At 37.1% G+C, this 15945-nt stretch overlaps 2 protein-coding genes across 2 annotated transcripts; one reads left to right on the forward strand and one right to left on the reverse strand.

The window, feature by feature from the left end:
* Nucleotides 1-1964: 1964 nt before the first annotated feature.
* On the reverse strand, nucleotides 1965-3109 carry LOC144448478 (histone H2A-like). The gene is made up of 2 exons (XM_078138742.1): nucleotides 2998-3109; nucleotides 1965-2257 (listed from the first exon to the last, which is right to left on the reverse strand). The coding sequence occupies exons 1-2, from the start codon at nucleotides 3107-3109 to the stop codon at nucleotides 1965-1967; spliced, it is 405 nt and encodes a 134-aa protein (XP_077994868.1).
* A 1117-nt stretch (nucleotides 3110-4226) lies between these two features.
* LOC144447985 (cytochrome P450 4F3-like) lies at nucleotides 4227-15073 on the forward strand. Its single transcript, XM_078138123.1, has 9 exons — nucleotides 4227-4648; nucleotides 5260-5404; nucleotides 6876-7048; nucleotides 7570-7700; nucleotides 8978-9236; nucleotides 10662-10858; nucleotides 12355-12488; nucleotides 12978-13125; nucleotides 14083-15073. Exons 1-9 carry the CDS (start codon nucleotides 4430-4432, stop codon nucleotides 14255-14257), a joined length of 1581 nt encoding a protein of 526 aa, XP_077994249.1. The 5' UTR covers nucleotides 4227-4429; the 3' UTR covers nucleotides 14258-15073.
* The last annotated feature ends 872 nt before the right edge of the window (nucleotides 15074-15945 follow it).

Raw genomic sequence — 15945 nt, forward strand, 5'->3', positions numbered from 1 at the left:
ACATTTACTGCTGAAATTCTGAAAAAATAAAAAAAAAATAGTTCAATGTTTCATGATGAATCATGCTGACTTTAATTGTTATTTCTACATCATTCAGTTGGTTTAGGTAAACTTTGTAATCAATTCTGCATTGCATTGTAATCTAATAATCACGTAATATCCAGTTTTATGATAGACGCAAAATGTTGATGTTCAAAGTGGTTGATAAAACAAGTGGATGACAGTAGGTATTAGCAGTGCCTTGGTTGTGTGGATGTAATCACCATGTAATCAAGATAGTGTAAACACTGGAAAGTTAACAATTATATGTTACATTTGAATTTGGCATCACTTGAGGAAAACATGCTATCAGAAGCACTACCCTACTGTGATGGTAGTGACATTAATGTTCTGTTATGTGGATATCTATTCACCCTATTGACATTGACTGTGCGGAGGAAAACATTCTATCAGAGGACGCCACTCTGAGTGCAAATATTGTCCTGTGAATAGCTTCCATCACAGACGTCTACGCATGTTGCAACAATTTTGTATCTATCTCAGTTTGGCTATAGCTTGATTTCCGCAGTAGTATACGTCACATTTCTTGTCTGGTGGAATGAATTCCAATTATGTTCAGTGTCTGCTGTTTAACTTGTACGAGTCTAAGCACTGCTGGAGAATCAACAACTGGTGCAAAGAAAGCACAGCCAACGGTAGAAAGAACCATTACGTGCTGGATATACCCCACTGCTACAGTCACGTTGCCGCTCAAGGTAAGACATTGAAATTCTTTCGTTTTTTTTAAAAAATAAATTGGGTGTATGCTTTTTGAATAAAGTCGGGTCTGGAATTGTAAAAGTGTCCCATTAAATTATAGTGAACATTTTTTTAATGAATAAACAATCAGTAAGGTGGTTTTAAAAAGTTGACAACGTAACGCGGTGAAATTCTGATCCAATTACGTATTGTTGGTTAACTTATAGCACGGTCCTCCTGCAAGACGGGGTTTAGAATCTTATCAAGTTGGAAGGAAGTACTGCCAGGACATGAGTTAACGACGATATTAAATAAAAAATCAACTGTTGACTTTGACAGATTGGCTTATTTGGGCATTTAAAACCAACCTGACATTGTAATCCTTGTGATAAATGATTATGTAAATCACACTCGCATTACAACGTGTTCACCATACTCAGACCAATCAACGAACCATGTAAGGGACTGGGCACAAATTACAGGGGGAGGGGTTAGCGTTTTTCAGAAGGTCGGTGCGTGAAATTAAAATAACGGACCCTCCCCAAGAAAGTCGCACAAAAACTATTGACCCCAACCATCTGTTATTTGATTATATGTCATCAAAAAGATGATTGCAGAAAATATATAGTGAGTCTCTCTCCCAAGCACTCAAATGAAAAATGTTGACCCTCCCCATAACATGTACAGCCCCCCCCCCCCCCCGTGAAATTTGCGTCCCGTCATCAAGCATTCAGAATGCCATCTTTAAATATTGAATGAATCAACTACAAGTTCAAACAAACCAACTATCGTCATATCCATATGGGTCATCTGTTAACCAAAAGTCGTTTTCATGTGAAAATCGTGCAGGACTAGATAAAATGAAACGTGGTCACGAATTGTAGAAAATAAAGAGATCATACTTTTATTACGAAGACTTCAAAGTTCAAAGTTCACAATATAATTCAACATGATAACATTTAAGACAATTACAAAAATATACAAATTCTTGAAATTGTAGAAATGACATTAATTTGATGAAATTGAGATTTGTGTATCATTGAGATGAAAAAAATGCCTAAATGTTATGAAGTTCGCTACGTATTTATAAACTGCAGCTGCCATTGCAGAGACAAACATTTCGCTCAAATTGCATGTGTATACTTTATTCGGTAAAACTGTTTTGTAAAGTTGTCCGCATAGTTCGTATATATATGTGCTGGTAAAGTTCCTTTGTTCATTGTCGTTTATATTTCCTGACTTTGCATGTTCAATTTGGCGGCCTTTCCGGATTTCTTTGGCAAAAGCTGGGGGTGTAAATTTGGCATGACGCCCCCCTGGGATATCGTCACACCCTGTAGAAGCGTATTTAGTTCTTCGTCGTTTCTAACTGCCAGTTGAATATGGCGCGGTATTATACGTACTTTCTTGTTGTCCCTTGCTGCATTTCCCGCCAATTCCAGGATTTCTGCAGTAAGATACTCAAGTACAGCTGCCATGTAAATAGGAGCACCTGACCCGACTCGCTGGGCGTAGTTACCTGTTGAAAAAACACACAACACATTTAGATGCTAATAAAGACTATATACCACCAACATTACGAAGGAAGTCGTAATTCCCGGTTTTTTTTCGAAATTGCGAAGACACCTACGATGGTTCTATTGTATGAGTTAATAACAACTTTATTTCTACCGAAGACTGATAAAATCAAAGACTTCATGGTGAGCAGTAACGAGCAGTCCCTTGTTTACTTCTACTCTCCTGTAACAATCCGGTGTGAAGGCTGGAAAGTCATGAAGGCTTTCAAGTTTTGTGACTTGCTAAAGCTGTATCACTTCAGCGCTGACGTAAAGTAACAAAACAACTTAAGTTTTCCGTCCAAAAAGTCCTGCTAAATGTAACTCAAGGTTCTTTTATGGTATAAAATGCATGTACATACTAGTGGTCAAAAATAGTAAGTTAGTTGCTCAACTTACAACTCTAGAACTGTTTTTAAAGTTAATTAATTGTCCAGACAAAGCATGTCATGTGAATAGACTTTGGGGTCGGGATGTGTACGATTGTGGTAATGTAGGTTACTGGCTGGGATGTGGTAACCTGTAGGTAGCGATACGATGGTGTATTTATCACGGTGTATAAACAGAAATGTGCAGTTACAGCAGGTCGCCGACAGTATAAGCAATTAAGTTTTGTACGTCTCGTAACTGAAATGAAACCAAGCCCAAAGTCCGTCCGATCCCCTCTTCGATGGCATACTTCAAAACATGTACAGGTACTCACCTTTCCTTAAAAATCTGTGAATACGACCTACGGGAAACTGTAAGCCCGCACGGTCACTTCTCGATTTGGGTTTAGACATCTTCGCCTTTCCTCCTTTACCACGTCCAGACATGTTTAGTTTTTCTTAAATTCGTTCGAGGAGTCAGCAACTCGTCCACATCAAATTCTAATACGAGGTAGAATGAGCAGAGATTTCGCGCCTTCCTACTTTATATTTGCCTACACACAGCTGATATGCAAATTACCAACTACCTGTCACGACCAATCACAATCAATATAGATGGTATTAACACCTGTGGTGTACTCAATATGGCAGATGTTCGCGCTCGACTTGGATACGGTCGACAGTTCTGTAATATATAATAGATATTTGCACCTCGTCTACATTTTGTTCGCATTCACAGAGTATAAATCTAAGGTGTTGGCAAAAGACAGTAAAGTCGTTTACATAATCGTATATTCACTGCAGTCTAAGGGTGTGTGTGTGTGTGTGTGTGTTCGGTACTTCTGTCCATGTTTTTGTAGGTTTATGAATATTAATAAGTACTATAGAGTGAAAAAATCGTTCTGGGGTCAGTTCGGCATAGTAATTCCTGATTTTCTTCAAATTGTAGAAATAATATTAATTTGATGAAACTGATATTTGTATATCATTCAGATGGAAAACGTTCCAATATAAAGTTCGCTACGTATCTATCTATAAACTGCAGCTGCCATTGCAGAGACAACAAATTCGCATTTCAGTATATTTTATTCGGTAAAACCGGACACCTTGTATAGTTGTCTTCGCGGAACGCTGGACAAAAGAGAGCCTCGCTGGGCCGCGGCCGCAGTGATTTTTATGCCATTTATTGTGATTGATCATATAAACTTCTCAGTCAAATGGTGGCATGCACTTTTGCCAAAAATGAAAATGAACGTCTCGCGTGATTTCGTGAAGAACAGATTCAATATTGGTCCAGATAGTAATGCTAACTGAATTGTACATTCTCTAAACCACTCTACAAAGGGAAACGTCACTTCAGGAAAAAAAAAATTTAAAGGTATTTTCATAACATTTAGGTTCTGCTTTGCACTATTTTACACATATTAAGCAGTGCAAAATAATTAATACTTTTAGGAATACATGTGTATACATAATTGTATCTCAGATGTTTGCAAATAAGCTAGGGGGTCGAAAATGAGTTCAAAGGTCGTGACAGTGTAACCCGTACCTCCCATCATGGATGTGTGAACCCATAAAGCGATAAAACCCTACATATACTGTAGGGTTTATGGTGTAAACCTTTGGATCCTCTGTATTAGTACAGAGCTGTAAGCTGTTTGATGCAATAACAAGTTAAGACTGCCATACCATCGCTGCGTACGTCCAGACTCGGTGAACCGTACTTTCACAGATTCAGTTGACACTGACACTGTATACACGAGTACAATGTTATTGTTAAAGGACCTTGGTGATTCTCTACCCCAGAATCTCAGTGCAACCGTACTTCACTACATGAAGTTGGTTTGGTTTGCGTGTTGTGTTGTTGTCGTCATCAAGCTGGGTTTAAAGTTTGTTGAACTGTTCCAAAGACGAAGGCGTGCGGAAAAGGAACTCGCTAGATTTCCTTCACCAAAGAGACACTGGTTATTCGGACATCTTCATCTGGTGAGTTAGTACGAGTAGATTCAATGGATGCATTTGGACAAGTTGTTAGTTGTTAGATAGTTGTTGTTATTGTTTTGACGTTTATACACGTACGTGTTATAGACCATGACGTAGTGGTCCTTGTCGGCCGGGACTGGACTCAGACGGTACCGTTGGCATGTACTACAGGCAAGTCATTTGCCTATGGCCTAATCATAGACCCTCCACCACTTGGGGGGGGGGGGGGTGTCTATGGCCTAATAATAAAAGTATACATATATATAATATATATATATATACACACACACACTCAATTTACCCTACAGTCCAGCTATATAACTTTTGCGCTCTGCCACTGCGGTATAGAGCACTGTCTTAGCAGATTGATACTCACAGAGTTATATATATATATATATATAATAACGACTGTTATTATCAAAATGCTTCAAAATACACATTGATAAAAGGGTAACCCTGTTAGGACCAGCCTAAACTACCCAGGGACCCTAATAAAAGTGAACATATTTATTGTCAAGTTAACAAATATAGTGACATCAATAGATGTAAATTATGAGATGTATCAAATTAACTTGTTAACACTATCCAATTGTTTTCATTTGATCTTTTCTTAGTTTAAAAATAATGAAGAATCACTGAAGTTTTTAGAGAGTCTCAATTTACCCTACAGTCCAGCTAGAGTATCATGGGCCGGTCCATTTCTTGCCAGAATAATTCTTTTCCATCCATCGACAGCTAAAGCCTTACTGACAACAACAGGTAAGTTACAATTATTTAGTGAGATCAATTTTTCAATGTAGGATGAAAATTAATTCTTTTAGTTAGGTATCAGAGCTCCATCCAAACTCCTTCAAAAACATTTCGCCAAAAATTGATAATTGTTTCAGACAGCAGTCAATACAAATCCAGTATGTAGTAGTATGTAGTGCTATGAATACAAAGCCAGTATGTAGTAGTATGTAGTGCTATGAATACAAAGCCAGTATGTAGTAGTGTGTAGTACTATGAATATAAAGTCAATATGTAGTAGTATGTAGTGCTATGAATACAAAGCCAGTATGTAGTAGTGTGTAGTACTATGAATACAAAGTCAATATGTAGTAGTATGTAGTGCTATTGTGAATACAAAGCCAGTATGTAGTAGTGTGTAGTACTATGAATACAAAGCCAGTATGTAGTAGTATGTAGTGCTATGAATACAAAGCCAGTATGTAGTAGTATGTAGTACTATGAATACAAAGCCAGTATGTAGTATTATGTAGTGCTATGAATACAGAGCCAGTATGTAGTTCTATGAATACAAAGCCAGTATGTAGTAGTGTGTAGTGCTATGAATATAAAGCCAGTATGTAGTAGTATGCAGTGCTATGAATACAAAGCCAGTATGTAGTAGTGTGTAGTGCTATGAATATAAAGCCAGTATGTAGTAGTGTGTAGTGCTATGAATACAACACCAGTATGTAGTAGTATGTAGTGCTATGAATACAAAGCCAGTATGTAGTAGTATGTACTGCTATGAATACAAAGCCAGTATACAGTGGTATGTAGTGCTATGAATACAAAGACAGTATGTAGTAGTGTGTAGTACTATTAATACAACACCAGTATGTAGTAGTATGTAGTGCTATGAATACAAAGCCAGTGTGTAGTAGTATGTAGTGCTATGAATACAAAGCCAGTATGTAGTAGTATGTAGTGCTATGAATACAAAGTCAGTAAGTAGTAGTATGTAGTACTATGAATCACTGGTTCTGCAGTGTGCAAAATGTTCTAAATCCCCATTATTTCCCCTCGGTTTTTCATGAATTATACTTGAGGAGGTATTGTAACTGTGGTATATCCCATATTATTCCCTAATATGTTTCTTCATTCAGTCAGAAAATACTTGGGATCTGAGGATTTTGAGATGGCACCCTAGGTTACTCATATTTACTTGGCTGACCAAATATAAACATTGCAGAATAAAAGATAATATCTGATGATCTCATTTCTAGAACTTTGACTATGTACAATGAGGTACAGATAAAGATGAATCTCTCTCTCTCTCTCTCTCTCTCTCTCTCTCTCTCTCTCTCTCTCTCTCTCTCTCTCTCTCTCTCTCTCTCTCTCTCTCTCTCTCTCTCTCTCTCTCTCTCTCTCTCTCTCTCTCTCTCTCTCTCTCTCTCTCTCTCTCTCTCTCTCTCTCTCTCTCCTCCTTCACCCATCATTTCTTTACATATCTCATTTGAAGCACCTAAAGATGAGCTGTTCTATGGATTTCTGAAAGAATGGTTGGGAGATGGATTACTCCTCAGTAAAGGAAAGAAATGGTTTCGTAACAGACGACTACTGACTCCAGGATTTCATTTTGATATATTGAAACCATACGTTACTGTATTCAACAATTGTGCCTCAACTTTAGTGGTAAGACATAACTTTCCTCACTTAACTGTCAATCCAGAAATGGTTAGGATTACTGTAACACCTCAGTGAACATTGTCTTGATGGTGAAATGGTCAGTGTGGCCAGCAAAGAGTTTGCAGGTAGTCGGTATTGGTTCTGAAAATAAAGACCATAAAATCATTGTGAGACTGAATGTTTATAGACTCTTGGTTCATAGTTAGTCATGAACATTTCGACTCACAAAAGTCAAACAATTTCTTGGAAGCAATTTAGGCCTGTTGTAGAACACTCTGATCAGCGAAAATTCCGGATTCACTTCCAAGACATTTTTCTTTTTACTCTGTTAGTAGACATTTTCATTACTAAAGATAAAATCATTATCAAACTTTAAACTTAGAATTAAGTTTGTTTTTCTAGAAATAGTTCATTATAGACAATTAATACTTTTCATTAAACAATGAATTATACACACTTAAACATATCACTGTCATGTATTCAGATTAATAATAATTAAAGACACTATGTGTATCTCTACTCAACAGACTAAATGGACCAATTTGTGCAACTCACCAGATTCCAATGACTTGGAAATGTTTGAACATATCAGTTTACTGACACTGGATAGTCTCCTCAAGTGTATCTTTGGTCAAGATAGTCACTGTCAAACTAAAAAGTGTGTTATTTCTCAATTTTCTGACATATACACTTGTTCATGGCATTAGATCTGTGACTACGCTAGCTATCACACTTGTGCTGGTATCTGTGTAAACCCACAACTGAACTTTGAAAGCATGCATTCACGCTGATTGGTTGAAATGGGAAATGATACCACTACATCAGACCATTTGAGAATTCAAATGAAGTCATTAATATGTAAATACATTTGTATATACTCTTTTTATCCCAGATGAAAACATTATGGAACGATATGTACATATGGCTAATATTATGTCAAACTGTTATTGTAGTGACAGCCACTGGGGGTGTGGTTGAATTTATGTGGTTATCTACTGGGATAGTAGAGGAAAGTTAGTGTAGTCTCAGATCCTGTGCCATATGTAGAAGTGTTCCCTCTAAGGGTTTTTGAGACTGAGGAACTTAAGGTGAAAAAATGGCAAGGGTGACATGGTGGTTGTGCGATGATGGTCCCAGAAGGGGGGGGGGGGGGCAATGAAGGAGGGTAATTATCATGCAGACTATATTGGCATAAATTATGAATGTATTTATTGTTGTGCATAAACACTTCAGCTGAAAAAAAATTTCTGCTATTTTGGCTCGTTTTTATTTTGACTGATAAACAATTCTTTATTTACAGTGTATTTATAGCCAAATCACTTTTGTTAGCAAATGTGTCAATGAACATTATCAAGTCATCACCACAAAGGTAGTCATGGCATTAGGGTACCCATACTTAATTTCTTGTTTCTCAATGTAACAAATTAAAATTGTTAGGTTGGTCATTAAAAAATGTATAAAAAAGTAAGCGCATGTTGGCAATACTTTCTAGTTATAATCATCTTTAAATAGTTTGGATGACTCAGAAATTACAATTAAAGTCAGAAGGCTGTGGAAACTTTTGAACCACTGGTTTTTATAGAAATTCCCAAATTTCAGCAATTAACGATAATTTTTGCTCACATACAGATTTTTTGTGAGGTTGCCATTAATGACATCAGCCATTATGATGATTTGTAATCCTGTGTTAGAGGGCATTGATTTTGTTTTGAATATTTCACCAGAGTGAAGAATTATGGGGTTTAAAGTTGTTGGGCATGAGAAACATATAGGATTATAAGTATGGCCGCCCTTAAAAGGAAATGCAACTTGGTGTAAATGTTACTTGGTGCATTGCCTTTACATATACAACTGGTTTCATTAAATCCAAAACCTGTCAACTCTATAAGTTGTATGATGTGATAATAAAATTTTTATTTCATTCCTGATTTTCAGACAACATCCGTACATCCAAGGCGTGTACAGTATATCAAGGCTACTTATAGACAGGAGTTTGTTCCCACCATATTACATAAACGCCATCTACCACATCTCACCAAGTGGATTCCAATTTAGGAAAGCTTTAAAAGTCGTCCATGACTATACCTGGAAAGTTATCAATGAAAGGAAAGATACTCTGGCACAAGAGAAACAAGATGGGGAGAAAAGGGATAAGAAGTTTGTAGATTTCTTGGATATACTTCTTACAGCAAAGGTGATATTCAATTAGTAACAGTACCTACATACTGTGATACATCCATCACCCCACCCTCCCCATCCTATAGTAGTGCCCTTCTACTGGTGTGATACATGCTGTAACAATTCACATATATCACAGTTCTCCCTATTACAGCAGTTACCACATGTTATACCAATTTCCACATGTAATTCCCATGTGCTGTTACAGAGTAGCAATTTTCACATGCTGGAAGAATTAACACAATGCATTTGTATCATAATTCCCCTGTCCTATTTGCAATTGCCACATGGTTTAGGCTCTACTTGGCTCCGGTAGATCTGCCTATAATCTTATCCATGAAGATCTAATCTTTACTTCAACTAGCGATTCCCACATGCTGTAACAATTTCCTACATGCTGTAACAATTCTGTATATGCTGTAACAATTCCCCACATGCTGTAACAATTCCCTACATGCTGTAAGCATTCCATACATGTTGTAACAACGCCCTACATGCTGTAGCAATTCCCACATGCTGTAACAATTATTCCCTACATGCTGTAACAATACCCTACGTGCTGTAACAATTCCCACATGCTGTAACAATTATTCCCTACGTGCTGTAACAATTCCCACATGCTGTAAGAAATCCCACATGCTGTAGCAATTCCCACATGCTGTAACAATTCCCCACATGCTGTAGCAATTCCCTACATGCTGTAGCAATTCCCACATGCTGTAGCAATTATTCCCTACGTGCTGTAACAATTCCCACATGCTGTAACAATTCCCACATGCTGTAAGAAATCCCACATGCTGTAGCAATTCCCACATGCTGTAACAATTCCCCACATGCTGTAGCAATTCCCTACATGCTGTAGCAATTCCCACATGCTGTAGCAATTATTCCCTACGTGCTGTAACAATTCCCACATGCTGTAACAATTCCCACATGCTGTAGCAATTCCCACATGCTGTAACAATTCCCACATGCTGTAACAATTCCCACATGCTGTAGCAATTCCCACATGCTGTAGCAATTCCCACATGCTGTAGCAATTATTCCCTACGTGCTGTAGCAATTCCCACATGCTGTAACAATTCCCTACATGATGTAGCAATTCCTACATGCTTTAGCAGTTCCCAAAGGGATGTTCTACCAAATCCCACATTCCACAACAATTTCCACATGCTGTCAAAATTTCCACAATGCTGTAAGAATTTCCAAATCCCCAGGTATATATTATTGAGAGCCCAATGGTGAGTAGAAAATGAGCAAGGGGACTGTGGTATCATGGTATGTGGCTTTTCTTACACTGCAGGATCATCCTCATGTCTCATTCTCTACTCACCATTATGCTCTCATTTATATACCACAAAATCTGTGACATGAGAGAACCCAACGACCAGTCTTGGTAACCAAGACTACATAGTTGTATGACTTGCTTATTTTCTTTCAGGATGAGGATGGTAATGGACTGACAGACCAGGAAATCAAAGATGAAGTTGATACATTTATGTTTGAAGGTCATGATACAACTGCTAGTGGTATATCATGGTGTCTATACAACCTAGCTAACAATCCTCAACACCAACAGAAATGTAGACAGGAGGTCAACGACCTTTTGAAAGATAGAGAAAAACAGGAAATAGAATGGTATGTATACTAGTATAATGATCTAGAGTTACATGATTTCATAAAAAAGTCTTTGACACAAAGTCAAGACGTACATCACTGATTATCAACAAAGCTTACTGTCAGTCATATCCTATCTCCTCTATTTTACTCAAAAGACATTTATTTCACGAAAATGAAACACCCTACACCAAGAAGGAAAGCATCTAACACTGCATGAAAAGTGGCGTTTCCAGTTCCATATACATGATGGGTGAATGGTTAGCGTGACCGGCTTGGAATCTACAGGTTGCAGGTTTGAGCCCTGTCGCTGCCTGCTGTTTGTTTCTGAGTGGCTAAAGTCCTTGGGCAAGATTTGAACCACAATTGTGCCTCAGTCAACCCAGCTGTACAATTGGGGACCTGGTAGGAAGTAGGGTGCAATGTGAAGGCTTTAATCCTATGCACTGAAATGGCTGCACTGGATTTTGTGCTCCCCGGGGAGTTGAGGAAGACTAAAGGGCCGTTGTGTCATTCTGATCCGAGCCAGGGGTAATAATTATAAAGCGCATTGAGCACGGTGTGGGAAAGCGCTACATAAGAACCCAACATTATTATTATTATTATATACATGATGCTCACACAATGGAAATATGTCACTTCCAGATTTTCAGCAATTCCATTGTGTGACCATCATGTATATGGAACCAGAAATGCCACCCTTTCATGCAGTGTAATTGATTTATGCTTTTACTATACCAGATACTTGTCTTGGTGTTACTATCTTAAGAACATCTCTACTCCAACACAAGAGTAAATCATATTTTTACAAACAGAAAGCTATTCTAAATTTGAACTTACCACAACAGCTGTAATAAGGCCTAAAGGAAATTTGTTTCTGGTTACCCGACCCCACCTAAACTTTTTGTTATTTGAGAAAAAAATAATAAAATCACAAAAAATTGTGAAGTCTCGCAAGAAATAAAGGATGCGGAAACTGACATCAACTTAAAAAGACAATATAAAACTGTTCTTCCAATCTGTAATGGATGTACATATGATAAGAAGAAACCAATAACACCAAGACCGTATATAAAAAAAAGAGTAAAAAATCTACCAACCCCTGTAACCCACCTACTCTAAAATTGAACGTAAACGGATACCACATATTTAAACATATGAGGTAATGGTGTCACACATGACTTAAAGTCAGCAGATACAGGGAGTTGAGTGCTACATTAGTTCCTATTGTCAACACGATTCACCTATTACCATAGCTATTTGAAAATTAGCACAACAAAGATTTTGTGATGTTTTTGGTGTGAAGAGCTTCTAGAGGAAGTAACCCCACAACAGCTCTCTTGGATTGATACTCCCAATATTTTTCTTCATTCAGCCAGAAATTGTATGTGACCTAAGGGGCTTTGTCATTTCAAGTCAAGAAATGACAAGGCCCCTTAGTCTACTGTTAACTCAATGAAGAAAACTATTAGCCCAGAGAATGATATCTGAATATCGTACACATTCAATTTGTACAGGGATGATCTCCATAAGCTTCAATACCTAACGCTTTGTATTAAGGAGAGTATGAGACTAAATCCACCAGTACCTGTGATTGGACGAACAACAACCTCACCTTTGACCTTACCTGATGGCAGGACAATCCCAGCAGGTTAGTTTTTATCACAATTATTTGTTTATTTATTTGTTTCTTTCTTTCTTTCTTTCTTTTATGTAGCAGTGAAGTAAAAAATGAAGTTTGACTCCTTGAACTAGTTTTACATTTTTTCTGAAGAAGTATGATTCAGTCATGCCATATCAGAAAGACAAAAGAATGTATAGTTTGGCCACTAGGGGTGCTGTTTGAAAGCAGACCATAGCACATTGTTTGTACACAAGGTTTCCTCTTCCTCTTTTCATTGTGAAACAGACATTTCGAACATATCACTTGTCCTTCGTCAGTTGTGAAAGTATTATTGGATTGTTAGAGGCCAAGTACATCAAAGTCGACTAGATGTTATATTTCCCCTTGTGTTGTTACGTGGCAACTCTTTAGAGATTGACTAGTGACCTAATAGTCAGACGAAAAATGCTAAATATCATAATATATTTATTATTGCAAATATATTTGAGATCTAACTAAGCTTTATATTTCTCATAGGGTATAATGTTACTCTAAGTATGAATTTGCTGCACCGAAATGAACATGTTTGGGATAAACCAACAGAATTCAAACCTGAAAGATTCACTCCAGAAAACAGTAAAGACAGATCACCATATGCCTATCTACCTTTCTCAGCTGGACCAAGGTATGACATCAACAATCAAGTTTAGACTTACTAAGATAGACACAATCTAAAACTGTTGTTTCAATATGTTGATAAAAGGTGTCGGTTTATTAATTCTCGGTACCTGACATAGAATATTACTGCCTAGGCATATCATTAAAAAAAAAGAATATTCGATTTCTTGGTCGACACCATAACTTCCACGGTGTGTGAGAATAATTCGGCCTTCTTGTTCTATTTTGACCCTCTAGCATGAGATGAAATGCTATTTCAGGTACTGAGAATTATACTCTCAGAAGGAGGACATTTCTGATGCGTAGATTTTTTCTAAAGTGGCCACACACATTGTCTTAATTAGAGGATGTCTGAACAATGGAGGTACATGTACTACTATCATCTATTTGTGTAGTCTACCACATCAAACAGAAGTGGTAAGTTAGGGACAATCACATGATGTCGCACAAGCTCAATAAACAAAAAACGTTAATTGTGCGATTGTCCATTAGTTTGTGTCTATCTTAGTAAGCCAAAACGTCAATTGTCAGAGTAGTAAATCAGTCTGTTGCTAGATGAATAATGAATGATTTTATACAATCTTTCCTCAAAACAAAACAAAAAACATGTTTTTGCTGAAGAGAAATGTATAGCCATTGTTGTCATTAAATATTGCCCATTTAAATCAAACCTACCACCTCAGTACACAGGTTCATAAGGTTGGAACTTCAATAATATAGGAATGTTCTGTAATACAAAACCAAGTTATTTTTTGTTTATGTTTATGTTTATGTTTCGGTAACATGACTTGCCTTCCTCATGTTCCTTAGGGACAAACTGATGATGATTACTGTTCACCACTAGATGGTGGTGCATCAAAGAAAATTACTATACTATCAACCCTACCAATGACTTACTATTTAGATCAGGTTTTCGCACATCCTTTCTGGCTATCTAACAATTTGGATTATTTATTTTTGTTAGGAATTGCATCGGACAGAATTTTGCCATGAACGAAATGAAGATAGTTTTGTCCACGATTCTTCACAACTTTGAACTTGGTGTGGTCAGAGATTGTCTCCCAGACCGTAGCATCGGTCTTGTGCTCAGATCTAACACTGGTATTCGCCTTCATGTCAAGCCATGCAAATGTTCATAGAGAGTAACACAACATAAAGTAGTACTGAAGAAGGAAAAACTTTTTTTCCAAGGGACTAAATCAGCTGATACTAGTATAACATTCTACTGAGAAAAAATCCAAAAAAGGCTAACTAAACAGATTTTGTTTTCTTCTCTTTTGGGGTATGGGGGTTGGATATCGCATCAGCCAGAATTTACATTTTATCATTTGAGATTTATTGATTTTTCATTGCTTCTTCCATTCTTTCTCTTTGTCAGGGCTTTTCTGTTTTGCAACAGCAAATTCATCTTGGGCACTACCTCGTCTAATAACATTATAAGTAAAACGAAATTTCAAATGAGAAATGAAAATGAAATTGGAAAGAAAGTATCAACTTAATGCTTCAAAAAGATATAAGTTAGTGGAAAATATTTATCACAACTTGTTGCAAGACTAGCCACAAGCATAGTAATGACATTGTCTACTCACAGAGCTAAACCCCAAAATGTCTACTCACAGAGCTAAACCCCAAAATGTCTACTCACAGAGCTAAACCCCAAAATTTCGCTTTGTCTCATCAGCAGCATCAGGAGTGTACTAAAATGGGATGTTGATAAAAGTGATCTGGTAATTCAACTTTCGAATACCATAAACAGATCTCTATTCATTCTATTCAAGTTATGCATATCATGTAATTTAATGGTAATAATATTTAGCAATGTTTTGTTTTGATGAAATAGTGCGAACCATGGCATTTAACTGCAAGAGCAGGTAGTGATGTCACATAACTAGTACAGAGATAAGTCTGAATTGATTTTTATCATAGATAATGCCTTTCTTATTAAATTAAACAAATGTATATATGAATATATTATAATTGAAAATATGCTAAGCATAATGGGGTTTGCTACCTTGAAAAGCTATAATTGTAATTTTTTCATATAAACCTGTCGTAAACCACAGCTTCTTTTAAGGCAACCTCCAAGACACACCCATCGAGAGGTTATCTCACAGTGTCGAAGAAGAAATATCTTGGTTTGCAAAAATGCCTTAATTTGGAAGAGAATAAAACAAATACAGATGACTTTAGTTTGGAGTGTATTTATGTTCAGTTGTTGGTGGCCGGCCATTATGAGTATGTCATAGAACTCAAACAATGGACAGTTTAGGTTAAACACTGTTTGCAATATGTTAGCTAGCCTGTCCATGGCACAGACCTATGACTATGATAACTACCATGATAGTAGACCAGAGCTAGTGTGGTCATAGATCCAGTGCTGTGGACAATTTAGTAAACTAATCACAAACGGCTTCACTCCTGAACATACCCAATGTTGAGGGTATCTATGGACTTCCGGTTATGGTTTAGTTACCTTTTAAATGATTTGCCCTATTCTGTAGCAGCTATCCCTTATACACAAATTGCCAATTTTAGTAACTATTTTAGAGAGGTTGTGTACTGCTAGGCTAGTGACAAAATCTTTTCTGGGCTTCATACTTTGGAGAAATGCTACTCAGTCAAAACCCTCCCCCATTTTTGTTCTCCGTTAACTTGGGGTAGAATGTTTCTTGGGGACCGAAATTCAAAGTTCTTAACTTGGCCACACCAAAGGCAAAGCCTATTCTTGGTTCTTTTGAAATTTGAAGATTCACATCATGTGTTCAAGAAAATCAGCAAACATTAGCAGATCTGAACTGTTCAATTTTGCTACAGGCAGGGTGAAATG

This window comes from Glandiceps talaboti, chromosome 17, assembly GCF_964340395.1.
Source record: "Glandiceps talaboti chromosome 17, keGlaTala1.1, whole genome shotgun sequence".
In the NCBI taxonomy this organism is placed as follows: Eukaryota; Metazoa; Hemichordata; class Enteropneusta; family Spengelidae; genus Glandiceps; species Glandiceps talaboti.